The sequence below is a fragment of the Vipera ursinii genome (assembly GCF_947247035.1).
Source record: "Vipera ursinii genome assembly, chromosome: 3".
In the NCBI taxonomy this organism is placed as follows: Eukaryota; Metazoa; Chordata; class Lepidosauria; order Squamata; family Viperidae; genus Vipera; species Vipera ursinii.
Window position 1 is genome coordinate 109,472,645 of NC_139516.1, and position 17,576 is coordinate 109,490,220.

At 42.3% G+C, this 17,576-nt stretch overlaps 1 protein-coding gene across 1 annotated transcript in view; it reads left to right on the plus strand.

The window, feature by feature from the left end:
* Positions 1 to 50: 50 nt before the first annotated feature.
* The window catches only part of LOC310638901 (centrosome-associated protein 350-like), a gene marked incomplete at its 5' end in the record, with an annotated part of 185,499 nt that continues 167,973 nt past the window's right edge, over positions 51 to 17,576 (plus strand). Inside the window, 6 exon segments of the mRNA XM_083360263.1 lie at positions 51 to 202; positions 1,141 to 1,414; positions 6,355 to 6,655; positions 7,299 to 7,412; positions 7,664 to 7,777; positions 15,532 to 15,779. Coding sequence (XP_083216389.1) covers positions 51 to 202; positions 1,141 to 1,414; positions 6,355 to 6,655; positions 7,299 to 7,412; positions 7,664 to 7,777; positions 15,532 to 15,779 — 1,203 coding nt within the window.

Genomic DNA, 17,576 nt, shown 5'->3' on the forward strand with positions numbered 1-17,576 from the left:
TGTTAATTTTTACCATAGTTCTTGACTTCCTATTGAATCCTTAGAGATGCATGAAAGACGTCTTGATTTTTGTTGCAGAGTGCAGGTCTTCCAGTCAAAACAAGGAAAGTTGTTTCTGCAAGCCTCTTCGTGTTACCGCTTTGGATAGCAATGTGAGTCCGAATGGACATGTGGAATTTCGTCAGCCCCTGGCTTCTTTCAGGTGAGTTTGATTAGCTTTGTCATTTTACTATTGCAGGGATTATAGAAGTAAACTGTAAGCATAATTATATACTGTTTTTGAAGAACTTAACAGACATTGATAACGATTTCGGTTTCACCTTAATGAGATTTCATGAAGTAGAGCTCTTGCTTGTGTTATTGCCTGCAATTTAGGAGGGAAGACAATGTTTTTACCAAGTTACTATGATACTAGCTGCATTGTAAAGACAGTAATCACCTCCATTCTAAGAGTGAGGGAAAGGCGTTAATGGTTCTTGGGAGAGGAAAAATATACTAAGTGAGGAAATTATCCTACTTGAACCTTTTGATGCTATTTTATGCGGGAGAACAATACAGTTCATGAAATAAGGTGTTTTTCCCCCTGTATCATATCCCCTGCCTTTCTATAGCAAAGACTAGGGTGCTTTCCCCTCCTCCCTGGTTTGGTGGAAGCAAGTACCATGTATCACATTCCCTCTATGTTCTTATCGGAAAGTGAGGGAGCATTCTTGTTTTAGCTCATTATATGGGAAAAGAGATGTGCTTAGTAGGTCTACATGAACTGCAATATCATGACTATTAAGGAAGTTACTATGCTGTTTCATACTGTTGACCTAGAAAGGTTACTGAAGGGGACTTTTTGGTTTGGCTTTTTATAGCCAAGATCCTTTGGATATCTGATAGTGAAAATGCCAATCCATGTTTCTGTGTTCGTGAAATCTTGGAACTGGAGAGGAAAAAGGAATTATTATCTTGCTTAGAATTACAGTTTCAAAATGAAAAGGCCTGGATGACAGGACATTCTCAATGACAGGAGAAAAAAAGATTTTCAAATTGCTTATTTCTTTCTCTCAAGTTCAAAGTTGTTTTTGTTTTATGACAAACATAGGTTTGTTAGAGTTCTTGTTTTCATTTTAATGTTTAATGTGCTTCTGTTAGAGATTCTCGGTGGTCACCATCTTACAAAACCTCTTGCCAATTGGCCAGACGTCTGAAGTATAAAGAAGCAGGGAATAAAGCAGAAGGAATTGGTATGATCTATGATAAAGGAGAACCAGATTTGCATGGCAGAGATTTGAAAAGCTCATCTTCTACAGATGAAACTGTTGTTCGCTATTTGAATGACCATCCAGCAATTAAGGCTTTGCAAAGTTCAGATGTGGTGAATCCTACAAAATTAGAAGAAAAACGTGAGGAATCCAAAGGCGATGAGTGTTGTGTATGTAAATAGTTATTAATAAGGGAATTATCTGATTGCAGAATAGCAGGGTTTTGAGCGGGAAATCCAGGTGCAATCATTGGTTGCAATAACCTAGGAGCGGGAAAATAAGCTCCATCGATTGGTTACAGTTCAAACGCTACCCCTATATAAGGTTGCAACATTTGACAGTTGACAGTTGACTTTGTGTATTCAATAAACTCGTTCATTGTTAAACCACTCTGAGTCCTCGTCTATCAGAACAAAACAATTGGCGACGAGGGTGGGATAGACAGAAGACCAGAGAATTGGCGGAATCGTCACGCAAAGGCGGCAGAGTCAGAACGAGTCACAGTCAACCGAGTGGCCGCGGCAGAAAAAAAAATTCTCCGAATGGCGCAAATTGGGTCATTGAAGGAATTCGACCCAAACTTTCCCGAGGATTGGGAAGAATACATAGGACAAGTTGAAGGGTTCCTGTTAGTGAATGGAATCACAGACGACTGTAAAAAAGCGGCAGCGCTATTGACGATTTGTGGCACACCGGTCTACAGAATCGCTGTCGGACTGTGTCAACCGCAACCAGTCTCAAGCGTGCCTTACGCCGACCTCCTAGCCAAACTAAAGGTCCACTTTACACCAAGGAGGTCCGAACTCTTCTGGAGGCGCATATTTGAGAAGAGAAACCAGAGACCGGGAGAATCCATACAAAAATTTGTCGCTGCCGTCAGGGAAGCCGCAGTACGATGTAAATACGATAATTTAGAAATAAGAATTCGGGACCGAGTAGTACTGGGCTTGCGTGATGAGCAGCTTCAAAACAGAATAATAGCCAAACCCACTGGCGATCTGCAGGAAGTGATCGACGAACTTCTAACGTACGAGTCCACCGGGTATCGCGACCCCCCCCGCAGCAGCATGGCAGCGGCGTCCGAGATCAATCAAGAGGGCTATGTGGACTGCGGGGAGGCGGACCAGCAGTGGGAAGAAGATATAGCTGAAATCTCCAGGCGGTTCGGAAAATTGGCACCAAGACAACCCAGAAGTGAAGGGCCTGAACCTGCCCGTCGTCAACAACCCGCAACTCCGCAAAGACAAGCGACGGCGACACAACGACCTTGGCGGGACACCACAACCAGACCGCGCGACACGGACAACCAGAACCGGTGTGGCAGCTGCGGAGGCAACCATCCCCGCGCCTCTTGCCGATTCCGTACCGCAAAGTGCAGGGCATGCGGCAAGACCGGCCACATCCAGGCCATCTGTAGGAGCCGTGTTCGTGACAACCGCCTCCACGAAGTCGATGTGTGGGCCGAGGGTAAGGTAACCCCTTGTTTAAGTGGCAAGGAGACCCCTAAACCCTGGGTTAAAATTCCAAATCTAGGGGAGGTGGCGCATGTCAGCCGGAGGAGACAGGGAAAGGGTTACAATTTTCCTGGAGGAAAATTAAAAATCACAGTCCACCTGCAAGGGGTCCCTTGCAGAATGGAAATAGACTCAGGGGCTTCAGTGTCAATAATCTCCACTGAAACCCTTGAGAGGATAGAACAAATAAGTGGAAGGAAAATTCCACTTAATTCAACAAATATTCAATTAACTGATTTCCAAAAAAGCCCCATAAAAATAAAAGGAAAGGTCAGCCTTAGCGTTAAATTTAAGGGATTTAAGGGGGTCTTAGAATTAATAGTCACGGAGGGACATAGGACTAGGTTAATAGGGGTTAACTGGTTCCCTGCCCTGGGCATTTGGATCGGGGGGATAAATTCAGTAATTAAAAATAAGACCCTCGAATCAGTCTGCAATGAATTTGCAGACGTATTCGATGGGTCTTTGGGTAGGTACAAAGGGCCCCCAATTAAATTTAACCTAGACCCCTCTGTAAAACCAATCAGGCTTAAGGCCCGAAGGGTACCTTTCGCCCTAAAGGAAAAAATCGAGGCCGAGCTCGACAGGCTTGTAGGCCAAGGGGTATTAGAACCTGTTGAGGGTGGTTTGTGGGAAACGCCGATTGTCACACCCCTCAAACCCAATGGGGATGTGAGAATCTGCGCTGACTACAAGGCCACCCTGAACATTGGAATGAAAAAGCATGCTTACCCGGTCCCGACGGTGAAGCAGGTCCTTGCCACGATCCAGGACGGCGCCATGTTTGCCAAGCTAGACTTGGCGCATGCGTACTTACAGTTGACTGTTTCTAAAGAGGCTGCAGAGGCACAGACCATTGTTACCCACAAGGGGGCGTTCCGAGTCCACAGACTGCAATTCGGTATTGCAGCAGCTCCAGGCATCTTCCAAGAAGTGATGGAGAGGACCTTAAAGGGCATACCTGGAGTATGCCCTTACTTTGATGATGTCCTGATAGCTGGAAAAGATGAGGAAATGTTAGTAGAGCGGCTGGAACAGGTACTGGGTAGATTTAGGAGGGCTGGATTGAAACTAAAAAGGGAAAAATGTAGCATAGGGGTTAAATCCACTGATTTTTTGGGGTTTAGGATTGACAAAAATGGAATCCACCCTACCCCTGACAAAATTAAAGCAATTAAATGGGCCCCAGAACCAAGGAATAAGGCGGAACTACAGGCCTTCCTTGGCCTGGTAAACTTTTACCACACGTTTGTGCCCCACAAGGCTGCCATTGCTGAACCCCTCCACAGACTCTTAGATAAGAAGACTCCTTGGCAATGGCTGGACAAACACAGAGTAAGTTTCCAAACTTTAAAGGACATTCTGTCCAGTAAATCAACTGTAACCCACTTTATAGAAAACAAACCAATTTACCTGGCGTGCGATGCTTCGCCTTATGGTGTAGGGGCTGTAATCAGCCACTTAGACAAACAAGGAATACAAAGACCAATTGCATACTATTCACGCACACTAACCAAAGCAGAGCGGAATTACGCTCAGATAGACAGGGAGGCATTAGCTATAGTGGCAGGAGTCAAAAAGTTCCACGACTACCTTTATGGTAGGAACTTTACTATACTGACAGACCACAAGCCCCTGTTGGGACTGTTTACCACAGATAAACAGACTCCCCAAATAATGTCGCCTAGAATGCTGAGGTGGTCCATTTTCCTCTCAGCATACTCATTCTCCCTCCAATACAGACCGGGCAAGGACATGGGACATGCGGACGCCCTTAGCAGATTGCCCCTAAACATAACAGAGGAAGACCCTGCACCTGTGGGACAAATAATGTCCCTACAGGATATTCCTGATTGGCCCCTAACTGCTAATGACATAGCTGAGGCAACAAATAAGGACCACACTTTAAAGAGAGTAATGGCCTGGGTCCTGAGTGGGTGGCCAAACGCCAACCCGGATGAAAAATACATTCCCTATTTTAGAAGGAAAGATGAACTTTCAGTTCATTTGGGATGTTTACTCTGGGGAAATCGTGTGGTTATTCCAGGAATCCACAAATCAGCCATTTTACTAGAATTACATGAAGGACATCCTGGAATAGTACGGATGAAGGCGTTGGCTAGGAGTCACTTGTGGTGGCCAGGACTGGACAAGGACATCGAGGAATGTGTTGCCAATTGCCATCTGTGCCAACGCTCTAGGCCTGAACAACAACACATCCGTACGCATAAGTGGGAGTTAGCTAGAAATCCTTGGTCCAGGATTCATATTGACTTTGCTGGGCCTTTCCAAGGGTTAACATTTCTGGTAGTGGTTGACAGCTTCTCTAGATGGCTAGAGGTAGTACCAGTCAGTTCAGCAACCTCAGGTAGAACCATACAGGCATTAAGGGGCCTCTTTGCCACTCATGGGTTGCCGGATTTAATCGTGTCTGATAATGGGCCACAATTCACATCTATTGAATTTCAGTATTTCCTCAAGGCCAACTCGATTAAGCACAGGACATCAGCACCCTTCCACCCATCCACCAACGGCTTGGCTGAACAAAATGTGAGGACCACGAAGGACGCCTTAAAAAGAATCATTCGAGGTGACTGGCATCAGAGACTGGCCGAGTTCCTGTTGGCCCAACATACGACCCCATGTTCTGCTACAGGGAAAAGTCCAGCTGAAATGAGGTGGGGAAGGAGACTAACCACCAAATTGGACAGATTACACCCTGACAGACTTCTTCCAAGCGCTGAATTGGACATTCCTAACAGAACATTTAAAGTGGGGGATTTGATCTGGGCCAGGAACTACGCCCAAGGGGACAAATGGATTCCAGGGGTGGTGACTGAAATTTTAGGCCCCCTGCCGTACACTATTGAGGGGGAAGGGAATAGGATCTGTAAAAGACACACAGATCAGCTGAGGAAGAGATCCAGTGGGTGCTTGCCAGTAGAGGGGGGCCAAAGCACAATTGGGGAAAAAAGTACATCCAGATTCAGTAATAACAACATGCCAGAGACTGTGGTAGAGGAATGGCAAAACATCTCTTCCCCTGCAACCCCACAACAACAATCTAGTCAAATAGATTGGGAGGTACCCCTGCGAGGTAGGCCAGTGACTACTGAGTATCAAACACAAACCAATGCACAAAACAGCAACAGGGAAACATCAGAGTCGAGTAACCCAGAGCCTAGGTCCAACACAGACAAGCAGCCAAGCAGTCAATCAGGAAAAGGGGGCCCTAGCAGTCAGAGTAATAGATACCCTTCTAGAATACATAGGCCACCAAAATATTTAATGGACTTTGTAAAGAAATAACAACAACTGGGGGGTAAGGGGTGTTGTGTATGTAAATAGTTATTAATAAGGGAATTATCTGATTGCAGAATAGCAGGGTTTTGAGCGGGAAATCCAGGTGCAATCATTGGTTGCAATAACCTAGGAGCAGGAAAATAAGCTCCATCGATTGGTTACAGTTCAAACGCTACCCCTATATAAGGTTGCAACATTTGACAGTTGACAGTTGACTTTGTGTATTCAATAAACTCGTTCATTGTTAAACCACTCTGAGTCCTCGTCTATCAGAACAAAACAATGAGTATACAAAAATATCTCCAAGTTCATTAATCCAAAATGAACTAAAAGTATTACAATTGGTAGAATCTTCTGCTTCTTCAAGTGCCCATAGATTAGATATTTTAAAGCAGCATCAGCATGATGATAAACTGGAAAAACTGAAAGAACGAATTAGAAAGCGATGGGAGTGTCCAGAAGAACTGACTACCAGAGGACATGATCCTGAGCATTCTGATCATCCTATAACTGTTGCAGCTCCTGAAAATATAGTGACTCCTAAAGTCAGAAAAGTGGCAAAAGGACCAATGGCTCCCTCCTATAAAGGTACATAGTTTCTAAAGAAAATGTATATATGGGAAAAAATCTCTGGGTTATGTAATAAAGGCTAAGATTTCCACTGTTCCCTTCTTGGGATCGATTAAAAACCCACCTAACATTATTTCAAAATTAAAGTTTTTAATTTTTTTCCACCTTCCAAACTTTAATCTGTTGTCTAACATCATATATTTTCTCCTCTTTTTTGTCAATAATATATTGTGACAAACTCTTTGTGAATAGTATTTGTTGTTGAATTATATGCAGGGTTTTTTTAATGTGTACTACTACTTCACCTAGAAAACTTTTTCCGGAATTGGTAGCTGAACATGGAACTGGTAACAAATAATTGGCTACAAGTGGACCACAGATGTATAATATAGTGGTTGTATTCTAATGGTTTTGTAAAGATTTGTTAATTGTGTGCATAAGGATTGGGAATTTATACTTCATTTTGTTTTTTATCTTTGTTTTTAATATTGAATGTTTTTAGACAGAAACTTCTCAGCTACTTTCAGGTAGTAGAGACTCGAAATCTAAATAGCTTTGTATTTGATAACCAATATATCAGATGCGCAAGATAAAACTAACTTCCTCAATAGAACGTCATGAGTATTTTAATCTGCTAAAGTTAAGTGTATTGTTCTTTTAGGTTTCAATCCATCAGAAGCCAAAATTCGTACTCCTGATGGAAAGGTATGGTGTGAAGACGAATTTCTGAACCTCAGTAGAGAGTTTTGTCGAGATTTAGAATTCCAATTGGCAGGTAAATAGCCAGAGTAATTTTGTGAGTATTTACATGAAAAGCAGTGCTTAACCCATGAGCCTGTAATTAATACTTTGAAGCCCTGTTTCTCAGAATTCTTATATATATAAAGAAAAAAATTCTTTAACTTAATTCATACCTTGTTTCAATGAGTTCTGATTTGAAAATTAATAATAGTTGCTATAATATCCTCCTGTAGTTTTGATGGGAGTTTCCTTGATGCATTAATGGTTCTTCAACACATTTTTCAGAAGAGGATTTGCCTGCAATAAAGATACCTACTGAAAGAAAAGAGAAAAAAGGACACAAACCAGTGCGGAAAACCCAGAAGATTGCCCAACTCTCAAGTCCTGAATTTAAATCAGGTGCATTTTATTGTAATTTTTTGTTTAAATATTGTGAGCTACCAAGAGTCATTGACAGTCAGGTGGCATACAAGTTTTATCATTCATTCATTCATTCATGACTGACTGACAATCATCAGCGTTGGTGTCAGGACCCACCCCAAACCACGTCTTAGGAAGACAAAACTCTTGGAGCCAAATCTTAGTCCAAAAGGAATCTTTACTATGACATGCTTGGTTGTAGGAGGCGAGACAGGACTTAATATTTCCACGAAGTAAACCCTTATAAAGAGTTCCCGGTTTAACCCCCCTTAATCCCCATTTGGTCAGTCCCCCATCCTTCCTCTCGTATCATCCATCTCGTGGGAAAAAGGAAGTTAGGACCCTTTTGTTTATTGCTGTCTTCCATGACAAAAGCCAGATGCTAGCCCCCCCTTTTGTTTCCCCAGTTCAAAAGGCTTCTCCTTTCCTTTGAAATGCCTATTGCCGGTTCAATACACATCTATCCTCTTCTCTTCGGGAGATGGCAGAATCCATGGGATAATGTTTGAAACATTCCATTTATGAATATGATATAAATGGATTCTGACAGTCCGCTCTCCTTAGAAAAAAGATGTGTCCATCTGTAGGGGGAGAAAAGAAAAGAGAAGGAAAAAAACATGTGTAAATGTTAACTCAGTTTGTTTGGATATTCTGTATGAAATCTCTTAAGCAGCTTTGGTGCTTTAACGTGGTGTTTGCTGACCCATTCATTTTCTGAGGAGGGGAGGTGTTTCCAAGCCACTAGATATTGAGTTGTTCCATGATGTTTCCTGGAATCCAGAATTTCCTTCACCTCGAAATGTTGTTCTCCTTCCACCATGATGGGAGGTGGTGGTGGTGGAATTTTTGTTCGTAGGGGAGATTGTTGTTCTCTCTTTATTAGACTGCAGTGAAAGATTGGGTGTATTCATCTAAGATTTTTAGGTAGTTCTAATTCAACTGTTACTGGGTTTATGATTCTTTTAATTGGAAAAGGTCCAATGTATTTTGGTCCTAGTTTTTTACAGGGTTGGAGAGACTTAAGATATTTTGTAGACAGATATACCATCTCTCCCACCTTGAACGGTGTGGGATCGGCTCTTTTCTTGTCTGCCTGTGTCTTGTGTGCTAATCTAGCCTCTGTTAATGCTTTTCTGACAATAGGCCAGGTGTATTGTAACTGAGCAATCCATTCCTTTAGTTCTGGAATTACCGGTTCTTTTGGAGTTAGATCAGGTATGGGGTTGAAGCTCTGGCCTGTGGCTACTTGAAAAGGAGTGTAACCTGTGCTGGAGTGAATTGCGTTGTTATATGCCACTTCTGCAAAAGGCAGCAGGTCTGTCCAATTGTTCTGCTGAAAATGTACATAACATCTTAAATATTGCTCAAGTACAGAGTTAGCCCTTTCCACTTGCCCGTTACCCTGAGGATGATGACTAGATGTCAGTCCTTGGGTAGTTCCTAACAGAGATAAAAATTCCTTCCAGAATGCTGAGGTAAATTGCACCCCCCTGTCAGATATGATGCGTTGTAGTACCCCATGCAATCTGTAAATATGTTGTACAAAAAGTTTTGCTAATGCTTTTGCAGTTGGAATTTTTGGGCAAGGTATGAAATGGACTTGCTTAGAGAACAGATCAGTAACAGTCCAGATAACGGTGTTTCTGTTGCTTTCTGGTAGTTCCACAATAAAATCCATGGCTATTTCTTTCCATGGGGCTGAGGGATTCGCCACTGGTTGTAACAGTCCTGGCGATTTCCCTTGTAACCTCTTGGCCATTGCGCAAATTTGACAACTACCCACATAGTTTTCTATGTCCTTTTTCATAGATGGCCACCAAAATTGCCTTTTAGTTAAGTGTAAGGTTTTTACAAAGCCAAAGTGTCCTGCTGATTTTGTATCATGGCACAGTTGCATGAAATTGATTCTCTGTGTGGCCGGTATATATAGCTTCTCCCCCACCAATGGCAGTCCATCTTTAATTGTGCACACATGTTTATTTTTCTGGAACCATTCATCACTTTCCAAAGATTTCCTGAATTCTATTCCAGTTTGGCTATCTACCTTCGGCTTCATTTTTTCTTGTGCCCTGGTGGTGACTGGTGCTGCCAGTTGTTGTTTCGATACAAGTGGTTTAAAGTCAGTAACTCTTGTGCTGTTATATTGGGGCATGCGGGATAATGCATCTGCCAGGAAGTTCTTTCCCCCGGTAAGTGTTTGAGAGTGAAATTGAATCGGTGAAAGTGTTGGGACCAGCAGGCTTGCTTAGGAGTGAGCTTCCTGGGCGTTTTTAGTGCTTCTAAATTTTTGTGGTCAGTCCAGACCTGGAAAGGTATTTTATTTCCTTCCAAAAATTGATGCCAAGTTAATAATGACCACCTTAATGAGAATGCTTCCTTCTCCCATATTGGTCATTGTTGTTCAGTTTCTGTAAGTTTCCTGGATGTATATGCGCAAGGTTGCAACGCCCCCTCATCATTTTCCTGTAGTAATACGGCTCCGACTGCTACGTCGCTCGCATCTGCCTGTATTACAAAAGGTTTGTTGGGATCTGGGTGTTTAAGTACAGGTTCCGCAGAAAAGAGTCTCTTTAGCCTCTCAAATGCTGCTTGACATTCCATTGACCATTTTAGAGGCTGGCTGGGTTTCACGGGTGACCCCCCCTTCGTTTTCAACAAATTTGTGAGGAGCATGGCTATTTGGCCAAATGCGGGGATGAATTGGCGATAGAAATTTGCAAACCCCAGGAAACTTTGTAATTGCTTTCGTGTGCGGGGGGGTGCCCACTCTAGTACTGCCCTGACCTTCTCTGGGTCCATTTCGATGCCCTCTGGGGATATGCGATATCCCAGGTAGTCGATTTTTTCCTGATGGAATTCACACTTCGATAATTTAGCATATAAATGGGCAGCTCGCAATTTCTTCAGGACTGCTCTGACTAGTTTGATATGTTCCTCTTTGGTTTCTGTGAAGATAAGGATGTCATCGAGGTAAACCAGGACCCCCTTATATAGGTGCTCTCTCAGTACGTCATTAATTAATTGCATAAAGACTGTAGGGGCCCCTTGCAGTCCGAATGGCAATACTTTGAATTGATAGCACCCGATTGGGCAGTTGAATGCAGTTTTCCATTCGTCTCCTTCCTTAATCCTAATACGGTAGTATGCTTCCCTCAGGTCTAGTTTGGTAAAAATCTTTTCTTTCGATAGGTGGGATAGCATATCCTTCATTAGGGGAAGGGGGTACAGATTACATTCACTAATTGTATTTAGGTTTCGGTAATCTACGCACAAGCGAAAAGAGCCATCCTTCTTCTCCCTGAACAGAACCGGGGCGGCTACTTTGGGTTTGGCGGGCTCAATAAATCCTCTTTCTAAGTTTTTCTTTATGAATCTTTCCATTTCTGCCATTTCCCTTGGGCTCATGGCATACATCCTGGGTTTTGGGAGTTTTGCCCCAGGTTTGAATTCTATGGTGCAGTCTGTGGGGCGGTGGGGGGGAGCTCATCTGCTCTTTCCTCACTGAAAACCTCAGCCAGGTCCCTGTATTCCTCCGGTATCTCTGTTAGCCCCTTCTCTTTCCCCACTGCTGCTGTTTCCCCCCTCTGGGTTGGGGGGTGTTTGGGGGTTTTATGTTTTCCTGTTCCCCTTTTGGGAAGTTGAGTTCTGCAGTCCTCCAGTTTATCCTGGGGTTCCATTTCTTCAGCCATTCCAGTCCTAAAATCATTGGGTATTCCATGCCTGGGGCCACTATAAATGTTATGTCTTCCTCATGGGACCCCAGGGACATGTGGAGTGGTAGAGTGGCTAGGGTAGCTGGTCCCCCCCCTGCTATAGACCCGTCTAATTGACTGAAGGAGATTGGTTGTTTTAGCCTCCTCACTGGGATGCTCAGTTCCTCCACCAGCGTTGGGCTGATAAGGCAGCGGATGCAACCAGAGTCTATCAGAGCTTTTATTTCATTGGCTTTTGGTGCAGAGGAAGCTAATATAGTCACTGTCTTAAGTATGGGTGGAAGAGGTCCACTTACCAAAGGTTCTCCCTCTGAGCTGTCTTCCGAGGTGTCCACCACCCCTGCAGTGTAGGCCGGAGTCCAATCCCAGGTTTTGGCAGGAATTGTGGACTCTACAGCCTCTGTCCCCTTCATGGAAGATTCTTTTGGGTTGCCTTGAGACTTCCCCAGCTTTTTGGAAGATGGTGCCTCTGTTTTGCGTGGAGGGGCTTTCGAACGACATTCTGCAGCACGGTGGCCCTCTCTCCCGCAATTGAAACATCCCTTTGATTTTTTAGCCGTGGCCGGTGGGTTTTCCCCCTCACGTGTTTGCTCGAGTGGCGGGTGGCCCCATGGTTTTCCTCTGCGTTGTCCCTTCAATAGGTCTATTTCCACTTCCTCTGCCAGGACATACCAGTCATCAAGATGGTAGGGGTCTCCCCGAGGCAGGCAAGCGTCATACAGGTCGTAGTTTAGACCATCTTTGAAATGGCTGAGGAGGATGTCTTCTGGCCAGTTCAGCTTGCTGGCGATGGCTCGGAATTCTTGGGTATATTCAGCCACTGTTCTCCTGCCCTGCCTCACCGTCTTGATTCTCTCCCGGGCCTTCCGGTCAGCCAAAGGGTCCTCGAATTGTCGCCTCAAGGATGACATGAATCGGTTGAAGTCGTTGAGTTCTTGGGCGTTGGAGTCATGCAGGTTCACCACCCAGTCTGCAGCCGTCCTGTCCAGGGCAGATTGCACAATTCGGATGCGTGTTTTGTCACTGGGGATGTCCCGTCCGTACTCTTCCATGTAGCTGAGGACTTGGGTTAGGAAAAATCCCAGTCGTGATGGCTCCCCCTTGAATTTTGCTTCCAGGGGTGGGAATCTTTGGCTGGATCGTTGTCTGCGCCGCAGAGTGTATCGCTCCTCATCTCGATCCCCATCTGTGGGTCTGGGGGGGTGGGTACCACTGAGTCAGCGGCTCCTGTTCCATTGGACGGCCCTGGGGTTTCAGGTGTTGGATCCCTTCCGTTACCCCTCCAGTTGCAATCCCAGGTGTTGTGTCGGTTGCGGTTTCCAGCTCTCTCCTCCCTTAGTGAGCTCAGGGTTGTTTTCATCAAGTCAATAGCTTTTTCCAGAATCCGCTCTTCCTCACTGGCGTGCAGGGAGTTCTCCATCTCTTGTTTCCATTCCGGTTGGTGGTCGCTCTGTCTCAGGGTCACTTCTCTCGAAGCCTTTTCCCACTCACTCTTCCTTCCAACGCCCATCGACCACCGGGGTTTTCGTTCGTGCTGCTCCGCCGTTTCCTCCCAGGAGGAATATGACGCTTCAGCTTCCCAATGTTTCTGGGAATTCGGTTGGGAGGAAGGCTCCTTCTCCGTGGGGCTTCCCTCCCTTCTTGCTTCATTGTCAGACATCCTATTTATTTGCAAAGTCCCCCGGTAAGGTTCCTCTTCCCAGGTTGACTTTCAGTGGAAGTCCTGTCTAATGTCAGGACCCACCCCAAACCACGTCTTAGGAAGACAAAACTCTTGGAGCCAAATCTTAGTCCAAAAGGAATCTTTACTATGACATGCTTGGTTGTAGGAGGCGAGACAGGACTTAATATTTCCACGAAGTAAACCCTTATAAAGAGTTCCCGGTTTAACCCCCCTTAATCCCCATTTGGTCAGTCCCCCATCCTTCCTCTCATATCATCCATCTCGTGGGAAAAAGGAAGTTAGGACCCTTTTGTTTATTGCTGTCTTCCGTGACAAAAGCCAGATGCTAGCCCCCCCCTTTTGTTTCCCCAGTTCAAAAGGCTTCTCCTTTCCTTTGAAATGCCTATTGCCGGTTCAATACACATCTATCCTCTTCTCTTCGGGAGATGGCAGAATCCATGGGATAATGTTTGAAACATTCCATTTATGAATATGATATAAATGGATTCTGACAGTTGGCTTGTTATACTTTTCAAATAATGTACATGAGAGCTGCTTCCACGTGTCTGAGGACTACAGTCATATTCTCTCACTATCCTCATGCTTGCTTACTGTTTCCTCAAATATGACATATTAATAGCATGTGTCATGTTAACCAAGCATTGCAGATACATGACCCTATGCTAAGGTGAAGATCTTAAGTTTCACTGCAAGAGTTCTGTAGATTTTCTCAGTATTACTCTCTGTAGAACACATTGAAGGATATAAAGAGAGACTAAGCAAAGTAAGCAAAGATTAAAGGCAAGGATAGCTTTAAGAATGCAAGAAGAAATTATTATTGTTATTATTAAATTTAAAATACAAAGATAAAAAAATAATGCTAAAAAAAATGCCGTGACCTGAAGACCTGGTTGTTCCAACAAGTGGGTCTGGACTGACTACGATTTTTAATTAGGCTTTTTACTGGGTTAAATTGTCTCGTAATTATTGTATCTATTGTTTAATTCTTTTTTAAATTTTTTACTCTATGTTTTTTAATTTTTATTGTTGTGAGCCGCCCTGAGTCCTCAGGGAGAAGGGCGGCATATAAATTTAATCAAATAAAATAAAATCAAAAAAGGGAGAAGGGGGAAAAAAAGTTACACAAGAAAATATTTCTCCCTTCATCAAGACAAGTACAAACAATTTCAGCAGGTTATTACCTTTCAGCCAAAGGTTTGCAAACAATTTCAGCCAAAAATCTGTTCATCTCATATCTCCTCTTTTATCATTTGCTAATAAAGCCTTGTTCTGTGGTCTCCTCATGGGGCCCACTGTAAGGAGCTCTTGTTCTAGAGGGGGGTTTGAGGAGCTGATCCATTCACTGGCTTCTCTTTCTGCCACGGTCATCAGCTCTGCTCTCTGTGGAGACGCATTCCGTCCACCACTGCTTCCCCGGAAGTCGGTAACGTTAGTTCAATATAAACCCATGAAGAAGGAACTCTGGGAGAATAGTAAAAGAGTGCTACTAGCCAAGTAATTTCAGGTGATGTCATTCTGTGCATTTCCTTTTCTTGCCACTTCTATCCATGTATTTGCCTTGAAAGATACAGTAGTGGTGTGTTTTTCAATAAGAAATGTTAAATGTTTTTTTTTCTTGGTTTAAATGGTGCCAACACAATAAGTACAATTACTAATTCATTCCTTTTTTAAAAGACACAAAATGGTAAATGTAAATAAAACTTAAGATTTACCATGCTTGAGCACCCAGCAATATTTCATGAAATATTTTGCTACCAATAAAAGAATCTTCAAGAAAAAAATGTAAGAATTTTTATCATTTTTAGACGAAGGCAGTTGTCAAGTATTTTTTCTATTCCTAAAATAAATGATTCCATTGCTGATCACACCGTTTTGCAAAATTGTAATTTTGTAAGAGAAGCTGTATTCTAGAGCATATATACAGTCTGATTATGCTATAAATAATTTCTGTAATATAGCAAACTCTCATGGATGTTCCAGTTGAAAATCTGAGAACATGAAAATTATAGCTATAACTAATTCTCTCATTACCAGTTTCCAAAGTTCTATATATTCTTTTTCAGATAATGGTTAAAAAAATTACATTGCAGTTGCATATTATTTTATTACCCAACATTAATTCCAACCTTTTAAAAGCAATTTTTCCTTCTGTATTAAAGAATGTAGTTTCTGGATAAAGTGTTCAAATCTCATAAAATAAGATAGATTAAAAAATAATGCCCATCAAATAATGTCCCACATACTGGATATTGAGATGAATGTGCTAATTTGAATCTTAGTTACTTGCTAATGTTAAATTCTGATCTTCTCCCTCCGCTTCCCTCTACTATCCTCAGCTCAAGTAAAAGAAAGCGACTGCAATGTGCCCGTGGATGTAAAACCCCTCACAAAATGTCCTGAGCTTTCATGGAGCAAAATAAGAGCAAAGAACCTGAAGAAAAAAGATGTTGCTCCTCACAATGGGGGACTAGGAAATGATTGTGTAAACAAGGATTTCTTGCCAGTAGAAATCCGTGGGATTCTTGATGATCTGCAACTGGATTCTGTAGTTCAGGATTCAGAGAAGAGGAATGAAGAATGTCAGCATCAGGAATCAGAAGCATCTCCCTTTTCTAGAAGTCACAGTCCAAGCAAAAAAAAATCAGACAAAGTTCCCATCAGTGAAGACACTCAGTTTATCTTAAAGAAACGCCACTATGATGCAGATGAAGTGCGCCAGTATATTGCGAGACAGCGAGAGGCTAGGAAGAGGAGACAAAGTGAAGAAAAGAAAGCACAAAAAGAGGCAACAGAGCAAAAAAATAAAAGACTCAAGGAACTTTACAAGAAACAAAAAGAAGCTGTTGCCAGTAAAACAAAGACAACGTCAACATCTGAAACGGTCACTAAACAGTTACAAGAAACTTATTCTAAATTGTTCTTGGAACAAACATTGCTGGAGAATCCAGCACTCTCTGTGCAAGAAGTTCAGGTATCTTGATAAGAGTTGGAATAGTTTCTGTATTTTTTCCATGTTACTTTTAAAAAAATGCATACAATAAGCAGAAAAAGCTGTTATTTATTCATTTGTTGCATTCATTTGTTGCCCTTTCCTTGATATTAATGCCTGGGTACTTTTTTTGAGATCTGAAGGTGAGTTATATCACATTAGGTAGGGTTTAGGTTTTATCCCCTTAATACTATTAAACTTGTTGAGGTAATTCAAGCTAAAAGAGACTAGTCAGAGTTATCTATTAAATTCCACGGTTGCCTAAAGACGGAATCAGGAACAGGGTAAGTAAGAATAGAATTTGCAAGATGTATAAGAATTGCCAACAGCTCTTGTAGTCTGCAACTGTAGTATAATATACAATTTTTAGCATAGCGTAAGATGTGAATAGACATTAGCCAGATTAAAGCATTTTTAAAAACGCAGACAGGCACAAAATAGATAAGGGCCCTGTATTCTTTCCTGGTCGTCAACATGTGTTAATCCTAGCTGCTCCTGCTCCTTCCACATTAAGGAAGTGTCTGAAGATTCATTCTAGATATGTTTAGTTGAACACATTTAGAAACCATCGTGTCGCTGGAAGCCTTGATTATACAACTGTAATACTCATGGAGTATAAGCCTTGGCTATTTATTCGAGTCATTATATAGTTGTTACTTTATTTAATTATATTGAAAAGATTCATGTTCAAATCCTCAGTCATGAAAGTCATGGGATAGTATAGTTCATAGTCCAATACATTATTGATTCAGTTTGCCCTTATTGTATAAAACATGTCAATTTTTCTTCCCAGTCCAAACCTGGATATCAACCATCTGGAGAATCTGATAAAGAGAACAAAGCTCAGGAGCGTCCTGTTAGTGCATCATCCAGTAGTGATATGTCTCTCTCTGAGCCTCCTCATCCACTTGTAAGGTAAGAAAGTAAGAAGGCATTCAGGGCTAGGAAAGTGGTACACACTAGACATATGATTTTACATATGATTTAGCTGTACAGCTTTTGTAGCAGCTGAGAATTTTGAAATATTTTTCCAAAGCTTTTGAAAATATATTTATTAAAATTCAGTGCTCGTAAAATTCTTAAATATGTCATGAAAAGCAAATGCTTCTTCATGGATCATTACAAGACAAGGATAATTTCTTCTGTATATTCAAGGCTATATCTGTACCAAGATTCTGCAGGAATGCAAATGAATAGTACAAGATTATATTGTATGAAGAATTCAGATTCACTTTAAAACATTCAAATTTGGGGCTGGTAATATGTTTGATGTTTATCTATACTGGGTTTTTTCAGATTTTAGTTAACTATTTTTATGTATCTTTTATTAATTTTTACAGTAACAATCTTTAGTATTTAGTAAGCAACACATCTGGGTTTGTATGTTTGACA